General features: G+C 35.4%; 1 protein-coding gene across 1 annotated transcript in view; it reads right to left on the minus strand.

Moving 5' to 3' along the window:
* Positions 1 to 11,122: 11,122 nt before the first annotated feature.
* The window catches only part of LOC128215062 (fibrillin-1-like), a 61,011-nt gene continuing 53,313 nt past the window's right edge, over positions 11,123 to 18,820 (minus strand). Inside the window, exons 82-93 of the mRNA XM_052921789.1 lie at positions 18,501 to 18,657; positions 18,202 to 18,318; positions 17,274 to 17,540; positions 17,110 to 17,136; positions 16,851 to 16,963; positions 16,540 to 16,601; positions 15,984 to 16,129; positions 14,617 to 14,716; positions 13,947 to 14,382; positions 13,306 to 13,469; positions 12,936 to 13,021; positions 11,123 to 12,616 (exon numbers count right to left, since the gene is read on the minus strand). Coding sequence (XP_052777749.1) covers positions 14,352 to 14,382; positions 14,617 to 14,716; positions 15,984 to 16,129; positions 16,540 to 16,601; positions 16,851 to 16,963; positions 17,110 to 17,136; positions 17,274 to 17,540; positions 18,202 to 18,318; positions 18,501 to 18,657 — 1,020 coding nt within the window. The 3' untranslated portion in view covers positions 11,123 to 12,616; positions 12,936 to 13,021; positions 13,306 to 13,469; positions 13,947 to 14,351. The remainder of the gene's footprint in view (positions 12,617 to 12,935; positions 13,022 to 13,305; positions 13,470 to 13,946; positions 14,383 to 14,616; positions 14,717 to 15,983; positions 16,130 to 16,539; positions 16,602 to 16,850; positions 16,964 to 17,109; positions 17,137 to 17,273; positions 17,541 to 18,201; positions 18,319 to 18,500; positions 18,658 to 18,820) is intronic.

Here is an 18,820-nt window from a genome sequence, read left to right on the forward strand (position 1 = left end):
CCATTCATTGGCATACGATGTAACGATGTTTATTTGGGATTGCAGACACGATTTATTTGTAGAAACTAGAGTTAAGTCGTCAGCTAGGGTTGGATTTCCCGTTTTCTTGTCAGCAATAAAGGATCCATATGGAGATTCTTCCAGATCACATAATAGTTTGTTGATAAACAGGAGGTAGAGCCAGGTTGACAGTACGCCACCCTGGCGGACACCTTGAAGTACCGGAAATGGTGATGACTGGACGCCATTTGCAATAACAACGCTTTCAATGTTAGTGTAGCAGTTAATGAGCGTGCGTAGTGTCTGCCCGCGTATTCCGTTCTCGTGTAACTTAACAAATAGTGCGGAGTGAAGGACGTTGTCGAAGGCACCGGAAGTGTCAAGCATGGCCACATGGGACGGGGAGCCGTATTCCTGATTTGATGCAATTGTTTCTTGTAGACTAAAAGACACTGTCAGCGAACCCAGTTCACGTTGATATGCGTTCTGTTGTGGATTGGGAAACTTTTTACCATGTACTTTGGACCAACGCGTGAGTCGATCGTGTATAAGTTTTTCAAATACTTTGTAAATGACTGGTAGTAGAGTTATAGGCCTGTAACTTTTGCACTCATTCTTTGGCTTATTTTGCTTATGAATAGGAATAATGATCCCCATTTTGCAGTCTATAGGAACGTAAGATGGAGTCAATATCATTGTAAATAACTTTTGCACATAGACACAAAGTGTGTGACCTCCATAGATGAGATGTTCATTGACAAGTCTGTCATGGCCGCCCGCTTTACGCTTTTTGAGATTTCGAAAAAGAGTATTTATTTCATCATGGGTGACGTCACGATCTAGAATGTTATCAGTGCTACGGTCAGCTGAGTATAAGAAGGTCTGCACTCTATTGTCTAGATCTGCATGGAAGTCTGTGTTAAAAGTTTGAGAACTTTTAGGAGTGAACACGTTCTCGAAGTAGCTGCCAAACGCCGTGGAAATGTCTATAGGGTTACGTGCTGTTTTGTTTCCTGATGCTATTTCATTTATCGTTTCTTTTTCCTTGTTTTGCTTAAGGCGTATCATTCGCCAGAAGAGCCGCATGTCGCAAGAAGCCGCGTTATTAAGTTCATTGTAAAACTTTTCGTTGCATGATGCGATTGCGCGTTTCTGTGTTTGTCGAAACATGCGTTTAGAGTCTTTGTAATGTTCAAAATACACGTTGCCTTTTGTGCGTATATTGCCACTCGATATAAGTTCTTTCCTTGCTTTTCGTTGATTGCAATGTGCTTCTTTTACTTCGTTATTCCAATATGGTTTCGCATGTTTATTAAACTTGCATTGTGGTAATGCATGAGATGCGCGTTCGATCGATTTAACTATATGTTTGTATATTATTTCAATATTATTTTCATCGGCGATAAGATTCGTTACATCTAAACATTTTAGGTATGCGTCAAGCAAATCTGAATAGTTTGTTAGCTGACTATATGAGCATTTGTTCCAAGCAATCAGATTGACATCACTTATTTCGAAATGTGTCACCGGTATTTTTAACACTGTCCGTAATAGGAGGTGGTCGGAGACGCTACAACATTCGTCACAGATATCGTCACACGTTTGAAATAGGTCCAACTGCCATGACCCGGTGAGGAAGTAGTCGAGGGTTCGGAGCGTTGGTCTGAAGGTGTATGCAAAATTGTCTTTGCATAATACTCGTGACATGTTGTTTTTGTTTAGAAACCGTTTAAGTTCCCGTGCACGTGAATTTTCATGAAGAGGTCCTATTGTGACGTCAGCATTCATGTCACCTGCGAAGATGACGACACCTTCAGCTGTGTATCTGTTAAACAGACCTTGCATTTGGTCTAGGCAATCTATATAGTCTTGAATGTCATAGTTTACAGAGGGCATATACACTGCAAATATAAATATAGGTAATCTGTTTTCTAAGAATAATTTCAATCCAACAATTCTGCTACATTCTGGTAATATTATTTGTTTTGATGCAAATGAGAGCGACTTTTTATACAAGATACTAACTCCGCCTTTTCCGCTTCTAGCTTGAGCGTTCATAACATTTTCGCAAACTGTCACTGCTGTGTAGCCGTTATGAACTGAGTTGAAAAATGTTTTTGATTTTTCCATCAATTTATGTTCTGTAACGACTGCTAAATCGATCGAATATTTATCTAGAAGATAACTTAGGCTAGCAGCCGAGGACATAGCACCTCTTACGTTCCAATTAAGGGTGTTACATACCGCTGATTTTGATTCATTAATTGACATTGTTAATATAAGGATAGGAATCAAACACTTCATTGTAACTGCCAACATTAATCTAATTTCTCTTTTTGTTCATATTCCCTTTCGGCCGTGGTGTAGAAAAGAGAATCCCACTCATTTTCAGAGTACCAGCGTCGACAGTACATTTTACGCGGCCAGAACTGTTTACTTTCAACCTTATGCCAGTCTTTTTGGAAAAGGGTTACCTTAGAAGCGAGGCTGCCACGTTTAGTGTCAATTAACCGTACACCAGTAGGTTTAATCCCACAGTCCGTAAAAAACTTCAACACTCCGGAGCGATTGGATTTAGAAGAAATGCTTCCCACATAATACCTTCTTGTGCGACCCGATTGTACACTTTCAAAAACTGGTTCAGTATCTGTACTCTGTTCGTAATGAGTTTTGTCCGAACGCCGTGAAGTGTGTTTTGTCTTGGTGTTTTCGGACAAAGTTGTTTCATATGATGTTCTATGTATTTCCTGTTGCGTAGATTTCGGTTCTACACTTTTGTGTTGTAGTTCGGCGGTTTGATTTGGGGAACGTTGTGTGACCCGAACTGCTATTTGTTTGGCTGTGACTTTTTCAGCTGGCACTGACTTTTTCAGAGCAGTAGCATACAACAATTCCTGTGTTTTATCCACAATTCTAGTTTGAGTTTGTTCTTGCGATTCTATTTGCATTACCTTGTTTGGCGGTTTATGTTCGAATTGCGGGACTTTTTCTTGTTCATTCATATTCGTTTGTCTTACTGAGCTTTGAGCTGACGCATTTTTCTTCAGTGTATCTACTTCACTCTTTAAGTGTTGTATAAGGTGCATATGATAATTCACTGTTCGATTGGTCGCCTGCGCGAGATCAGCGCAATAGCTTTTCATTACTGCTAAGTCTGTATTTAATTTGCATATAGTGTCTGCTTGAGAGGCGGTTTTCGTTTCAAGCTCAGAGAGTTTTTGGGTGAGGAGACTTGTTCTGGTCATTACTGTCGCTAATTCATTTTGCATCAGTGTCAAGCTGGCTTCTTTTGCGGTTGTGTCCCTGGTCTTTGTATACAGTTTGTTTTTGGTAAACGTATCAGACAGACATTTAGGGTCTCCGTTGTTTATAAAATTTTGAAGGGCGTGACAGTCTTTTGCGTATTTTGAACAACTTTTCTCGTTTTCTGTTGTACGTCGATTCATAAGGGTACCTTGAGGACAGTTTTGTTTTTCATGTGCTCTTTTATGCAAAATGCTGCGATACAGACAATTGTCATCATCATTTTCATTACACATTTGGATTAGTTTGTAAATATACAGTGACTTGGGTAATCTTGTGAGTATATTATCAAGGACCGTGTAGTACTCCTGATTACATCTTGGCTGGCTTGACCCGTCGTGATCATTAGTTGCGTGATTTATTGACTCCGTATTTGTGTATTGCGAAAACGAGTCATCAAATCCGTAGTTGCAATCAAGAGAGGACTTTAGAGTCACCTCGCTAGGCAAAAGGGGTATACTGGTTAATGCCGTCAAATCGGGCGAGCTATCGATGTCCTGGTCATCAGATATCAGTGACACCTGTGTGGCCTGGGGACCACTTGGCTGTGAGGGGTTCAGGAGTAAATCCATGTAGTTGGCCATTGTAGTGAGCGAAAATCACGTATAGTGTCCGTCACACGTAGTGAACACAATAATTCCAAATGTCTATTGTTTATCGCATTTTTATTAATAACTCTAACATACATCCGTATTTTTAAGTAATAGCCATGTCATTGTTTAACACATATAAATCCACATATTTTGATATATAATATGTCTATGCTCTGTTTAAATGAGAGCTATAAATCCAGTTTTTGTTAGAGCAATTTTTAACACGTCTGCACTAATCGAAAACCATTGCATCCCGCAAACGTTCAGACCATTTCTTCCAAGTTCAAACACCCGTCGTTGCACCATGCATTACAACCGTACCAATATTCCCCATCCTTTTCATTGTGAATGGTTCCGCTCTGTCCACAGACACCACACTCGTACGGTTTAATTATTATTTTTAAAATGTCCTCGGTACACCTCGTTTCCGCTCGGGTCGGGATGAACCTATCTTACACTCTCTGCCATGGAAGATACTTATAGTCTCTTACTCTCTTTGCAGTTTCCTCTCGGCCCTGTCCCTTTTTCTTTTTTCTTTCTCCTCCAGGAGGCGTTTTTGTTCAAGCTCCCTTTCCTTCAAATTAAACGTGTCATACTAGAAGTAATAATTTGCGTATATGTACGTACATAAATCAATAATATATAACATTTATTCTTATAACATATTAAATATTTCTTCTAAACACTTCTGTAATTAAGTTCATGAACAGCATATAGTGCATATAGTGCATGCCGTCAAAATTTTATATCACTCGTTTATCAATAAGCGATTTAAAGTACTAAATAATTCTACCCGGAACTCCTCATTTCCTCATCTCTCAGTATGCGTGCTGACTTCACAGCCATGATTTTTCGCCGTTTCGCCTGCATCGGTGGCATTCTAGGGGGCACGAGGTTGTGGCTCAACTATTCGGGTATTAGCCCATGCACCACTAGTGGATTTACCCGGAATGCTCCACAGGTTAGACACGTCTCCGCCGCTGCAGTCCTAGTAACACCACATCATTCTCTATGGCGGCCTGGATCTGTGTAAATTTACATGAGTATCGTAATTGTCCATGATCAATAATCCCATCCTGATATTGTCGATGTTAATGTGACCCCTTTAAAGGATAATATAATGTATAGACCAGTAAATATGCCATATGTATATATATATATATATATATATATATATATATATATATATATATATATATATATATATATATATATATATATATATATATATATATATATATATATTGCAGAAACACACAGATTCGCGCTGGTATGCTGATACAATATTGTCTGCTGTCTCTAGGTGTGCGAAGCAGTTGGACCTTTGACTTTCTGTCTCATAGTTTCACGAGCGAACGTCTGTCGGAAGTACTTGTCCGATTGGCAAGCCTTCATATTGAACAAAGTAACCCGGCCTTAATAAAAACATGCGTAATTTAATTTTGAAGTGTGCATGCATGCAAAATTTATAATATAATATTCGTACTTAAGAACAAGTGTACGCAGGGCAAGTCACTTTTTTACATGTACAGCGCATCGTTATACATGTGATGTTGGTGTAATATTTACACCTCAACTGCCATTCCTTAAATGAACTGCCTTTCGGCAATTGCGTTCATCAATCGATGAACGCAACATCTTCGGATATGTTCGGATCGCAATTCATCGCATAACAATATACATGAAAACTATTTATCTTGTTATTTTTTGTATTGTATCAGCAGGTTTCGTAAAATATAAATCAACATTTTATAAAGTGTTAATTTATTATATTTTAAATGTATTGTTGCCATAAGTGTTTTCAATTTTACTTACCTTCGGACTCCACACACTTTGACCAGCCCAATTGCGTTCATACCCCGATAATGACATCAACCCCGCAATCCCTCCCTAAATAAATGCATTATGCATAGATAATTAAACGTTCGACCAATATGATGTACATGAATCAATAATAATGTTACACCTAGCATTGTCTCGTGTATGCGGTAGGCACTGGTTAGCCAAATAGATCGGGTACGTTACCAGAGTCCGCTCTTCATAAGTCCGTATTCTACTTTGACCTGTCTGCGTTCCTTTCTTCTTCACATCAACGCCATCCCTTATTGTAGATCTTGGAACACCGTACTGTTCGGCTGCCGCCCTCTGATATATTTTAACGCACGGCCGAAATAGCTTGAGCAAGTGCATCGTTACTGTATTTTTGTAAGGCATTCTAAACAATATGTAAACTAACATTTGAGAATTCAACCACTCTGCAAGTTAGCGTGTATTTATATTGGCTGCAACTCAAATTAGTTTAAAGCCAATTAGAACACTTACAAAGAGCGACAACGCATGTACGTACAAAAAATATATTAATTAGTTCAATTTGAGTTATCTCCCTATGACGAAAAATACGGCGATAACTTCCCGTTTTTTGGTTTTAACATTTACCTAACTTCACCGTCTTTAGGTTTTAACATTTACTTTCCAAAAACTGAACTTAAAGAACAGCAATTTATGGTATTTGAAAAATTTATTACCGGTTTTATACTTGATAATGACAATTCAGCAATGTCTTCTGATAGTGCAAGGTATAAGGAAGTGTTAAAAATCCTTACAGGGCCTCATGCAAACGAGCGCATGCGTGATGATGTCATCCACCGCGTGAAATTTATAAGGTCAGTGTTACAATGTTTATTTGGGTAGAATTCCAAAAACAACTTACACTTGAACGCATTAAACAGCTGTTATTAGTAAAAAAAGAAGCCGCAATTAAACGCCAGACTTGGTTAAAAAAGTTTGTTTTGGCTGGTTTTAACAGTGTGGGTGAAAAAGTGGTACGGGCAAATAATAGGTCGCTTACCAGTAAATGGTATGACTTATGGAGAAAAAATAAATTCAGCATCAACTAAAACATTATATATTATGTATGTTGTGTGTTGTTTGTGGATTGTATGTTGTTGTTTTTTCTTGTTTCTGGTTTGTGAGTGTTTCTTTTTATGTCCTACTACATTGGCGTTCACCCTGTGTCATAAAACGGGGTTTATGTTAAAATATTTCGACTACTGGGCTTGTTTCTGTAGTTTTTCATATAAACATGGAGTGACAAACAAAGCTGTGAAACACAATCGTCACAAGATGACAATATTAATATTTTAAGGACATTGAAAAGATAACACAACACAACAGACGCAAAACATAAAGGCAAATGGAAACAATAATTAAACGTTTCTCTTTGGCCGGAGTCAAACATTATTTTATTGATGGACATATTTTTCTCATTGTCTTCAGTGTCACATCCTATTACCAGGCAAAGGATTTCAACATACAAATACACATTTTCGATATAGTAGATCAACTAAATGAAAGAGTTCTATACCAGTATGTGTGTTCATCACGCATAGAATTCACACTGACATAATTGCCATAATGGACCTCCGAAGTCAAATATCACATCATGTTCCTTTTAAAAAATACCATGCTTGTGACATCAAACAATATGCATATAATCAAGAACAATACATATGTCAAGATTGTGTGGATTGGCCTAGGCCGTGAAGCTGCCGAGCCCTAAGCTTTTGGTATTAAAGGGCAGGCCGTGAGGTGCATCTGACCTTACTTTAAGTAGGTCATACGAGCCCAAAAAATATTAGTAGTTGGAGCTCTTTGAAGCTCCCGTCTCATCAACAACTGATCGCCTATAAAAGATATTAAGCAACATATTTAATCAACAGCTTGTGTTTAAACAGCATTGCTATTCAAAGCTATGGATCAGTTTCAATTATAGGATGCCTCCCGTCAATCTATGTTTCGACAATTTAACAGTTTTGACTTTTATGCTTCAAATGCTTTTTTGCTTTTGTTGATAAATGACACACAAACGTTAAAATGTTTACAATTTGTACGAATATGTGGCAAACTGCCATGAGATATGAGACTCTTGCTGAGCACACCAAACCACTGTCATTTATATTATATCACATTTAATCTTTCTAGAAATATCATGAAAATCCACCTGCTGTTAGGGTTACATCATATTTGTAATGTGATGTGAATTTCAAATTGAATTCCTCCTACGTTTTGCAAATTTAACATCTGATCAATCATACGTCAAATTTCTGGCGTCATTAATTTTTCGCTTCTAATGCTCAATTTTAGAATTTAGAATAAAAAGACATGCACTGGATAAGTTTTTGTATTTTATAAATACTATGAATCTGACAGATATAAACTTCACGACGGGCAATGCATGATAAATGTATTTATTAAGAGTTTTTCTTACATTGGCAGACCTTTTTTATAAAGCTTTTAGTTTTGAGACCATCTGTTGTACTCTAAAATGGGCATGATGTCGCCGCCTGAACGAGGAGCGTAAAATAACACCCAGCATATCTTTAAAGAACTAAAACTAAAAATGATGGCCAAAACAAACATTATTAGGATAACTAATTTCATTGCAGAACTAATGTTTCTAAACTGCTTAACTGTTGGTAAGTTGTAGAAAATGTGTAATATCAAAGAAAGGTTGTCGTTTTTATTAACTGCTTATATTTGAAAAAGTTCTAGTTAGTTGTTTGTTTTCGAAATCTCATAGTATTTTGGTAATTGATTCAAAGCAATACCCTAATATAAACGCAATTCATAGTAAAAGTATAGCATTTGAGTTGTGAAGACTCGTCTGCTCTCTAATTTAGCGTTTACTATCCAACTTTACCAAACCTATTGACAAACAATGTTTATAGACAAAGTATCTCAAGTGCTTTCAATTAGCAGGAGAATCAAATTATTCATTTCCGGTATAATTATTGTAGAGTTGTCGAAATTTACCCTAAGCTACTGAGTATGCTCCTATTCAATCTCCTATGTTTTTAATTATGTGTTTAAACTAATTTTATCATATAAAATAGCGCGATAAATTCAAGTACGACTAGTGCAACCTATTATTAGTTCTTGTCTCCAGGCAGGTGACATACTTCAGTCGAGGAATTCTAGTTTAATTAAATATTTCCGACCGACCGACCAGAATAATGGTAATAACATGCGATGAATAATCTGCTTGAATACCGGTCCAGTCGCACTTAAGATTTTCTATATAAGATGTATACTTCGTTTAGAATTACGTAAATGGTTATTTAATCATATTGCATTTTATAACTTGTTTAAGATGGAATAACAACAATATTTATGCGAAAAGCTACAGAAACAAGCTCAGTAGCAAAAAGTTTAAACATAAACCCGGGTTAACGGCACTGGGTAAACGCCAAAGACATAGAGCATAAAATCACAAACAAGAAACATGGAAGAACAGCACAAAACTACACAAACAGCACAGTGCATACATACTATATATAAAAAAACTAGGTATGATTACCAAGGATTGTTAGGTACCGCCTTGGAACGGTCAGTAAACTGTTAATTTACTGGGGGTTTAAACCATGAATGTGTGCAATAAATACAGATGATAATAATATAATATATATATATAAAATATATGTTAATATTATTTGTCAGTTTTTTTTCCAGATTATTTTCCTGCCCTTTTTAATCATAGTACGGTAAGAAGGAGATCGAGAGTTATAATCGGGGTTGAGATGCATAGGTTCTAAATATCTGGGGTTGGAGATGGCATAATCAGTTTTGTATTCTAAGTATATCAACATTTAATATCGTTACACGCTACTAATACAATTTCCCATCCAGTTGTGTATAGAAGATATAGTCGGCCAAACCGTCGGCCGAAATTTTCTAGGACAACTACATATTCTAGTATTAAGCAACCTTCACCTAAACTGCCATTGCAAAACTGCCTTTCTTCCACAACAATTCGACAACTCATAAAAATGTTTCTGCATAAGTCAATTAAAAAAGTATGCTTTTGCTGAGCAAATTTTTAAACTCATAATATGATATAATTATACCTTATATTCCCCCATAATTAAACTGCCTCTTGTTTCAGTGAGAGCGATTAGAGTACAACTTGTTTAAATAGGTTGAAAAAGGTTCAATTCAGCTCAGCCTTTCATTTAATGAACCTGTTTTGCTCACATTGGAAATCCTCCAAAGTTTTTGTGAAAATCGAAAGCGAAAACTGGCATTAATTACTGCTTTTATTTAAAAAGGCAGATGTCTACTTTATAAGTATCAGTCAAATGAATTATTATTATAATAATACATTATCATGAAAACAATAACGATATTACGCAAATAATGTAACACGATTTTAAGAGGACAACTTGCGATAGAAGCTGAATTGAAAATGTTCGGTGCAGGCACTTTGAGGAACCTTTCGCGCTCGAACAGAACACGTGCTCTAGGAAATGATCAATGGTGTGCATGGCGACCTATACAATGCTGTAGCCTAGATATAGCATTTAACTGGATGCCCCTTCTTTCTTACTATATTTAGGTAACCAGTTTTAGTACTGGAAATAAAGAAACGAGTAGCCCCTAAGGGGACCAATGTCACAATGGTTACAGGGTAGAATGTCACAGCACGGGAAACAATTACTGATTCAATGATTTTATGCAGGCTCCCTTCCTTCTGGGATATTGGGGCAGTTCTGGCTGTTAAGACTTGTACCGTACATGTAAGGTTCGATTGCAGTGAAACGAGGGGACCACAGGGAGCTGTTTCATAATCTAAGTATTGTACAGGCCCGGTCCTGTGTGATGGTATAGGTGAATAGCTGTCGATTTAGGCTGTCGATATAGGCTGTCTAACCGTGACAGGGGCTCAATGACCTTTTAAATACTGGTTTGAAAAGTCATTCTATTTGAAGGTATTAGGAGAAATTCCAACAACGACTAGCAATTTAAGACGGTAAATGTTGAGGCTTTTCGTAATGCTTATTGAAGAAATGTACCGTATCAAAATCCTTGTTAAATAATTTGTCGATTTCAAGTTTAAATTTATTCCTTTCCATAAGTTACGAGTATTGTACCAAATAAAATTTACATTATACATAAATGTGCAAGAGAAATTACTTCTTTTAAGTGCACGATTACACATTGTCATCGATATTTCCTCCAAGTTTCAATCAAAACCTCCAGGTTCTTTCCGAGTTCTGCTCTGGCATAAATCGTTGAATAAAATAAGCAAATAACAAATAATGAAAAAGGTTGGTTGTAACCTGCTTAGCTTGTTCGTAATACTCAAGTTTGAGAGTGAAACAAATGTGCACATTTGTTCCTGTAGTTTAATGTTTACTGCGTCCACAATCAAATGATCAACAGAATAGGAAAACATTATAAACTGTTTTATTCCAAGAATAAAAGTAATGGTAGATATACTGTTAGAATTCAATACATTCTTTGTACAAATACATACAGAGCAATGGTAAATGAGTATGAAATAGAACAATGAATAAAAGAACGAACAAGAACGAAAACATTAAATGTCATGTTTTAGCTAAATAGTTCTCAGTAGAACGAAAATAAGAGTACAACATATTTACAATTAATTTTGTAATCCTCAGTAGGGAACTAGTGCATTTTGTCACAAGATCATTTTAATACAGAAAGTGAAATCTTCGGGCATAGTCCTTCACGAAAAGTAAACGTAAAATATGTGCATACCTTGAATGACGTATGAAAGACTATGCCCGAGCTATCAATGAAATAAGTTAAAACATATTTGTGATATTATTTTTTGTGTCTATCTCGGGGAATCCTACACAGAGTGTGAATCTTATACATCATTTCTTTGATATAATTACAAGTGGTAAAATGATATTCTTTAACGTCGTTCATACTCAATTCATAAAGTTACTCAGAAGGACGTCAATTTTAACAAGCAAATTCGAATATAGATATGATTCATTGCCAAACATTTCAAAGACTCCAGGTTAAGTATTATTCCACAGAGTATATAAAAAGGTAATAATTAAAAAGAATAGGGTAGAAAATAAAAGGACAATAATTCCGTTAGCTCTACAACTCTGTGATTGTACACACATTATATTATACGTTTTCACTTTTCATGATCAATAATAAATGGCATCCAACGAACACCTTTGAGAGTGTTCATCTCCCTCCACCGGTGAGGGATAATAATTATATCGCCAATCAGCTTATATAACATGACACAATGCAATGCAAAATGATGCATATCGTTAAGTGTTAGTACATGTTCGATGTGAACGTTTTCAATTTAAACAACCATAGTATAAGCAAGGTCTTTACTTGTCATAGATTTTTGTGAATATTATTTCTTCCCAAATCACCGAACACGAACAAGTACTACAACAAAAAAGACAATTCTGTTAAGATTGAATAAACTTAACAGAACAGAAGTTGGCGGGATAATACAATTACTCAAAAATGTAATGGTAGATATACTGTTAGAATTCAATACATTCTTTGTACAAATACATACATAGCAATGGTAAATGAGTATGAAATAGAACAATGAATAACAAAAACGAACAAGAACGAAAACATTAAATGTCATGTTTTAGCTAAATAGCTTAAACAGTTTTAGCTTAAACAGAACAGATGTTGGCGGGATAATACAATTACTCAAAAATGTTTTTGTTATTGTAAGATAAGTATATACAGTTGTTTGAAAATCACTGGTAATTGGTTTTGACGAAAAATAGCAGAATGTTTATGCTACACAAAATGCATTTGATCGAAAGCCGACACAAGCGAGATATTGTTTAGATAGCTTCATCCTCTTTGTTTCCCCTGAACGACGGTAGATGAATCCTTGGTAAGTGCACCGAACGGCGAAATCCCTATAAAATATACAAGATTGATAACAAGTGTACCCATCACGATGTTAATGTCTATGATTCTAGTATATACAGTATATTGGAGAATGTATATGTATGTTCATGGACTTTTTGGACGTTATGCATTTGGAAATTAACTATAATTTATGTAGCACATGGCCTTGCGGAGGTTAATCAGTAGTTCTACGTATTACTAATTTAAAATATATAAAAAAAATAACATCGCATTTCTTATCTTTAATCTGAGTGATCCAATTTTATATTGAAGTAACAGTTGAGGATCCCAATATTGAAATGTGTTATGACATGTTTTGTACTTTACCTGAAAAGTATCGTATCCGAATTTGTTATATACCATTTTCTGCCAAGTCGAGTATCTAGAAGGATTTTCTTGCCGTCTACCATTAACTAAAACAATAAATGAAACACTGCGTCTTCTATGATGAAAGATCCTTAGCAGGATAATATCATGTTAATAAATTATATGTAAAATAAAATTAATTATTTCCTTACATGTACATATTTCTACAACTTTTATAGTTCGTAAGTTACCTTACAGTTAAAATTCGATTTGTTACGGATACGAATCATGTCAAACGTCAAACTTAATACACATTAAGTTCAACCTAGGTGCCTTATATTACATATATTTATTCCATCAAATATAAAACAAAACACAAAATTATTAATACCTCTGGGTGGTGAATTAAAGACGCCAGTGGTACGTTCTTCATTAAAGTCATGGTAGGTGCTGTCTGTTTCGGAATAGTCAGGTAAAGGTTCTTCGGCCGTCCCCTCGGGCTTGTGCACCTTCTTCTCTGCCATTGGACGCTCCTTTCTATGTAGATTAGCTAACCTAATGAGACACAACCTTTTAAGATAATTACAATGTTCATGTTTTAATCCAAACTTGAAAAGTCGTTTTTTGGTAGCACAAAATATATCCACAGTATACAAATAACAGTCTCGACTTTACAGATTCAGTTTACTTTTATCGATAGTAGTACACAAAAAAAAATTGCAAAGACAAATCGAGATGTCCTGTTTAAAGTCATAATTATTAAAACCATCCCCAAAACACAAGACTACACGCCAACATATATTACGCAACTATCAAAATATCGTCTGTGGAAAATATGATGGTAAAGGTCTTGAAATGGCCAGTTAAGAGTTAACAGTATACGAACTCACTGAGGATTTCTTCCGATAAACGAGCGCTCAACCTATTATGTTATAAAGTGTCAATGCCCGTCGAATACACATTATAAGCAATATTCCATATACAAAGGAAAAAGTCTGGACACAAGACCTATGCGTCATTAAAGTAATTTACCTTTTGTCGAGCTTCGAACTCTGCGTTCGTGTCCGAAGTACACGAATAGCTACACCAATTAAAAGCACTGTCAGGAGCCCCATTACTGATCCGACCACAATCCAAATCGTTCGATAGGTTGTGTCTAATTGAATTATATCCAGTGGAAGATAATAATAAAAAAAATCATCATTTTAAATAGCCATTTCAGGAACAATTTACAGATATATTATTTATGCTAAACATTTTTTTTCATTCTTAGTAGTGAATTGTACACTTTAAAGCTACAAACGGTGTATACTGTTTAAAAGGCACAGGAAAATTATCCACGTGAGCAATGAATTTGAAATAGGATCACATTTTTGGCCTAGAAAACTATCAAGTTATAAGAAAGATGGCACAATGTAAAAAGGTTTCCATGCCATATCACACACGGAATTTGTACATACCAAATACCCTGAAAATAAACAAGTGAAACGATTAAAACGTGAACACATTTAATTATATTGTGTATATGCCTATACATGCGTTATATAATAATCCATCAAGGGTACGAGCTGCTGTAATCATTATTTGACATGTATTTCATTTTAACTGATGAAAAACAACCCATAATGCAATTGAAACTACAAAAAGGAGCACAGAAGCGAAAACATAGCCCTGTGTTCTATACGATGCTTCACACAGTTACCTGCAAGATGGGATGTTTAAGTTAACAATACATCCATGCTCGCAACGTCCTAATAGCGTTTGGTATACCGCACATTGATCCGCATTAGCTCCAAAATAGTCTAAAACACACAATATTATCAAATTAAATTAAACAACTCTTACTAAATATTATTGAAGAAATACACTAAAAGAACTGGAATGGTATTGTTTCGTTTTCATATTACAAGGTGAATATGCATTTGTAAAATGATTAAAAATAATAAATCTATACTTAAGGAAACACTAAGATACCTTCTATGCAATCGTATCTTTATATCGCATAAGAGGTTAAAATACATACAACCGAGTATATCTTATCGTATCAATGTGTATGTTATTTTGTTCATGTGATTACCAAACCAAAACTACGATAAAAGCTTGACTTCACAATTATTATGTTTTTTTCTCGATGTACTATGTTCATGTCGATGGCTTCTAAGCCATAACTCAGAACACTTTAACGATATTCAAATTAAACCTAGTACCAAGAAATGTGCACTTGCCAATGCTCAAAAGATGGCTTAAATATAATTTAGTAATGTCCTTCTGTTCTAAGATTACAAAAAAGTCAAACAATAATCTGTTAATATAACTTTGATAATCAACATTCAACACTTCCATATAGTGACTGGGGATAAAGGCATGGCCAGTAAGCGACGTGGTTAAAACGGTTATATTATCACCAAAGCCTCCAGGGTTCAATTCCTTTACCGTCTGGATGTGAGTTAGTTGGTGGTTACCAAGCCGAACAAGTGTGTTTTCTCTGGGAAATTCTCCCCCGACAGTTCCATTATAAAAATACAATATCCATCATTTTCGCGTGACAACGAAAATGACTTAGCATAGATATATTATAAGTATCTTCCATGGCCGAGAGTGTAAAATAGGCTGATCCCGACCCGAGCGTAGGGTGTTTTGCGGAAACGGGTGAAACTATCTTATACGAGCGGCAATAGTAGATGTTTTCCTCCCACCTCAGTTAAACAAAATTAAGTAAAAATGATTTTTTGGAACTATTTTGAACGTGGTGAAAAGAAAATGCGTATGGATATGTGATAATTCGTAGTATTGACATTTAAAGCGAGAAATAATTAATCAGCATTCTAAATATTGCCAAAAAACAAGGTTTCTATGATGCTAAAGAAGACAATTTTCAACAAGGGAGGTAATTACAACGTGGTGACCATTAAAAAGGAGTTCCATACGGGTATTTGCCCGTGGGCAAGAATAGAATTTTAAGCCTTGTTATTTTTTGTATCTACTTATCTGAGGTGGGAGAAATAACTATTACCACAATCTTTGTAAAATAAATATAGTTTAAACAAATACTAATTCACTTAATCCTACCTGTTGAAGCAGAAGCTGTTTGCCCATCATATGTGACATCTTTTCCTGCTGCTATATCCAAAGCTGATTGAACAATGACTTCTTCAAACTCGACTCCCTGCTGGGCGTCGTAGAGCAGATAATAGTCGCAAATAATACTACCGTATCTGATGTAAAAATATTGAGTATTACACAAATTATTTGAATAATTTGAAATCGTCCTAGTGTACTATCATAAATACAAGGTACCATCTTTTCGAAAACCAAATCACTTAAATATATTTAATTGAAACATTCATATGGAAAATACCGGTACAAGCCTACTAGGTCGAAAATAAACCCTGTTGGAGGCACAATGCAAGGGCCTAAGCGACAATTTTCTAGAAACACAATGGTATTAACACCACATACATAAATAAAAACACCATCAGCAAATCAAAATAGCTTTACTAATAAATGATATAGAGCATCATTCTTTATATTACAGAAAATACCGTTTCCCTGTTTTCTGATCGTTCAGTGTAATACAAATACAAGTAGCTAATATATTTTATTAGCATATACTGGTGTTTTATACCTGATATCCACAATAACTATGGAGAAGTTTTTCGAGGTGTATTCCGTATAAAGCGCCGTCAGCTGAAACATATTGAAGCAATAGTCAGGACTATATGAACTGTTTACAACGAAATCTTTTACATGCGCTGTGAAACATTAGGAGTTGATGCATTTTATTGTAGCGGTTGAAGTAGTAAGTATGTTTTTCATCGACGACCTAAGCCAATAATTCAGCATAATATATGTTCATTTTGTGTTTGAACTGTACGGTACTACATACTTATATGGAAAACATATAATAATTATTTCTCTATATTGTCAAGTACTTACTGTTTGTTTAAGTTTCTCTGCAACACTGTTGAATGTACTAGTAACATTCAAATTTGTACCAATGGGGAGACTAACTAGGAGAGTAACACTCATTTTAACGCTTTTAGTTCCAGCTGAAACAAATTTGTAAGTCGCAATGAAAGTGGTATGCACAAATACTCATAATTTCGTTACACAAATTAAAGAAGGAATTTTATATGAGTTAAGATCATGTTCAGATTAATGTCTTTATAATTTCAAATTGTTAACATTAACTTACCAGGAAGAGGAGTGCTTGTTAAGGTTTCTGAAAAACAAATATGTTTTTATATTGATCATAAATTAAAGCGGAATGCATATGGAATATTTCGTTGATTTATAATAACTATAAAATATACGTATCTATCTAATTTTAACATTTGAAAAAAGAAAAAATGAACTTGCCAACTACACAGTCATCTCCATCTATAACAAAGCCACGTAAACAACCACAAAGGTACGATCCTTTTGTGTTATGGCAGCCGGAATTCGCTCGGTTTTTACACGTGTTCCCACGTACACATTCGTCAATATCCTCGCTGCATGTTTTCCCTTCCCATCCTGCCTTACATGTACATTGTCCGCTTACATTGTTACACGGAAATTCAGTGTTTGCTTGCATGCATTGGCATATACCCGTACAGTTTACACCATAACTGTTATCAGCACACGCTGCAAAAATCATAGCACATAAAATAAAAACAACACTAGCAAGACAAGTATTGGGGAAAATATCTTGAAGGAGTGCACTAAACTATTGCGATGTTGATGACCCCACCAAATTCTCCTACCCCCCCCCCCCCTTCCCTTGTGTGTATTTTTCCCCCTGGGCAAATATACCTTACTGTTAGATCTCATTGTTTAGATTCCAACTGGTACGGTAGCTACGGGTTAAAGGAATGAATTATTAATGGGATTTTTAAAATACTTTGCTGAACGAATAAGTTTATAAACTAATTATCTCTGTAAAACGAATGTGTTACAAGGCCTGAAATAAGCACTTATGTTCACTAAAGGTTGGTTACTTGTAACTTGCATTATTTCCTTATCGCCAAACCTCAATTACAACAATCTACAAAACCATACACCTAAGGACAAATCAGATGTTTATGTTCTTACTACATATAAGCCCCCGGGTGCAAAATGTACCCCACCTAAAACGCGGTACCATAGGGTAAATTTAACCCAGTTGGTGTCCGCTTTTGTTGAAGCATATTTGCCCTTGGTTTTAATCTCGTTTTTTTGCTGCAAAAGTGAGCTTATCTTTAAATTACACATTATAATTATACTTTAAACCTCGGCCAACAAGCCTATGTTTATAAAAGTTACTTACATGTACAGTCGTTTCCACTTCCAAACTGTCCAGGTCTACATGTACAGTAATATGAACCATTTGTGTTCACACATAGGTGATTGCACTCAGTAGCTGAAACTTTGCATTCGTCTATATCTGCAAGCATAGTTGAAATATTTTTGTTGTAAAAAAATAATAAGTAAATACAATTTCCTTGACTTTTTTGTGATGGGATAGCCTTTGATCAAGTCATAAACAATACTATTATATACTTTTGTAGCAAACTCAATGCGATATCACTAATAAAACTTAATATTAGAGTATATGACTATATATACCTTCACATATGCCATCCACTTCATAAAATCCGGGAATACATTGGCAGGAATACGACCCGTTTGTGTTGATACACGTTGCATTTAGCTTGTCTGTGCACAACGAAGATTGGTCTTTGCATTCATCCACATCTGTCGTACAATTCTCTCCTTTCCAACCCTAATTTTTAAAATAATAAAAAAAATTCTGGCTTACCACACGGAATGTTGTTATGCTCAATACATCGTTAGCCTTATTCATATATAAAGTGTAGCTTGTTAAAAAAATAATAAATCCCTTTTCATCAGGCAGTACAAATATGAATTATTCAATGGAAGTATTC

This window comes from Mya arenaria, chromosome 13 (assembly GCF_026914265.1).
Source record: "Mya arenaria isolate MELC-2E11 chromosome 13, ASM2691426v1".
In the NCBI taxonomy this organism is placed as follows: Eukaryota; Metazoa; Mollusca; class Bivalvia; order Myida; family Myidae; genus Mya; species Mya arenaria.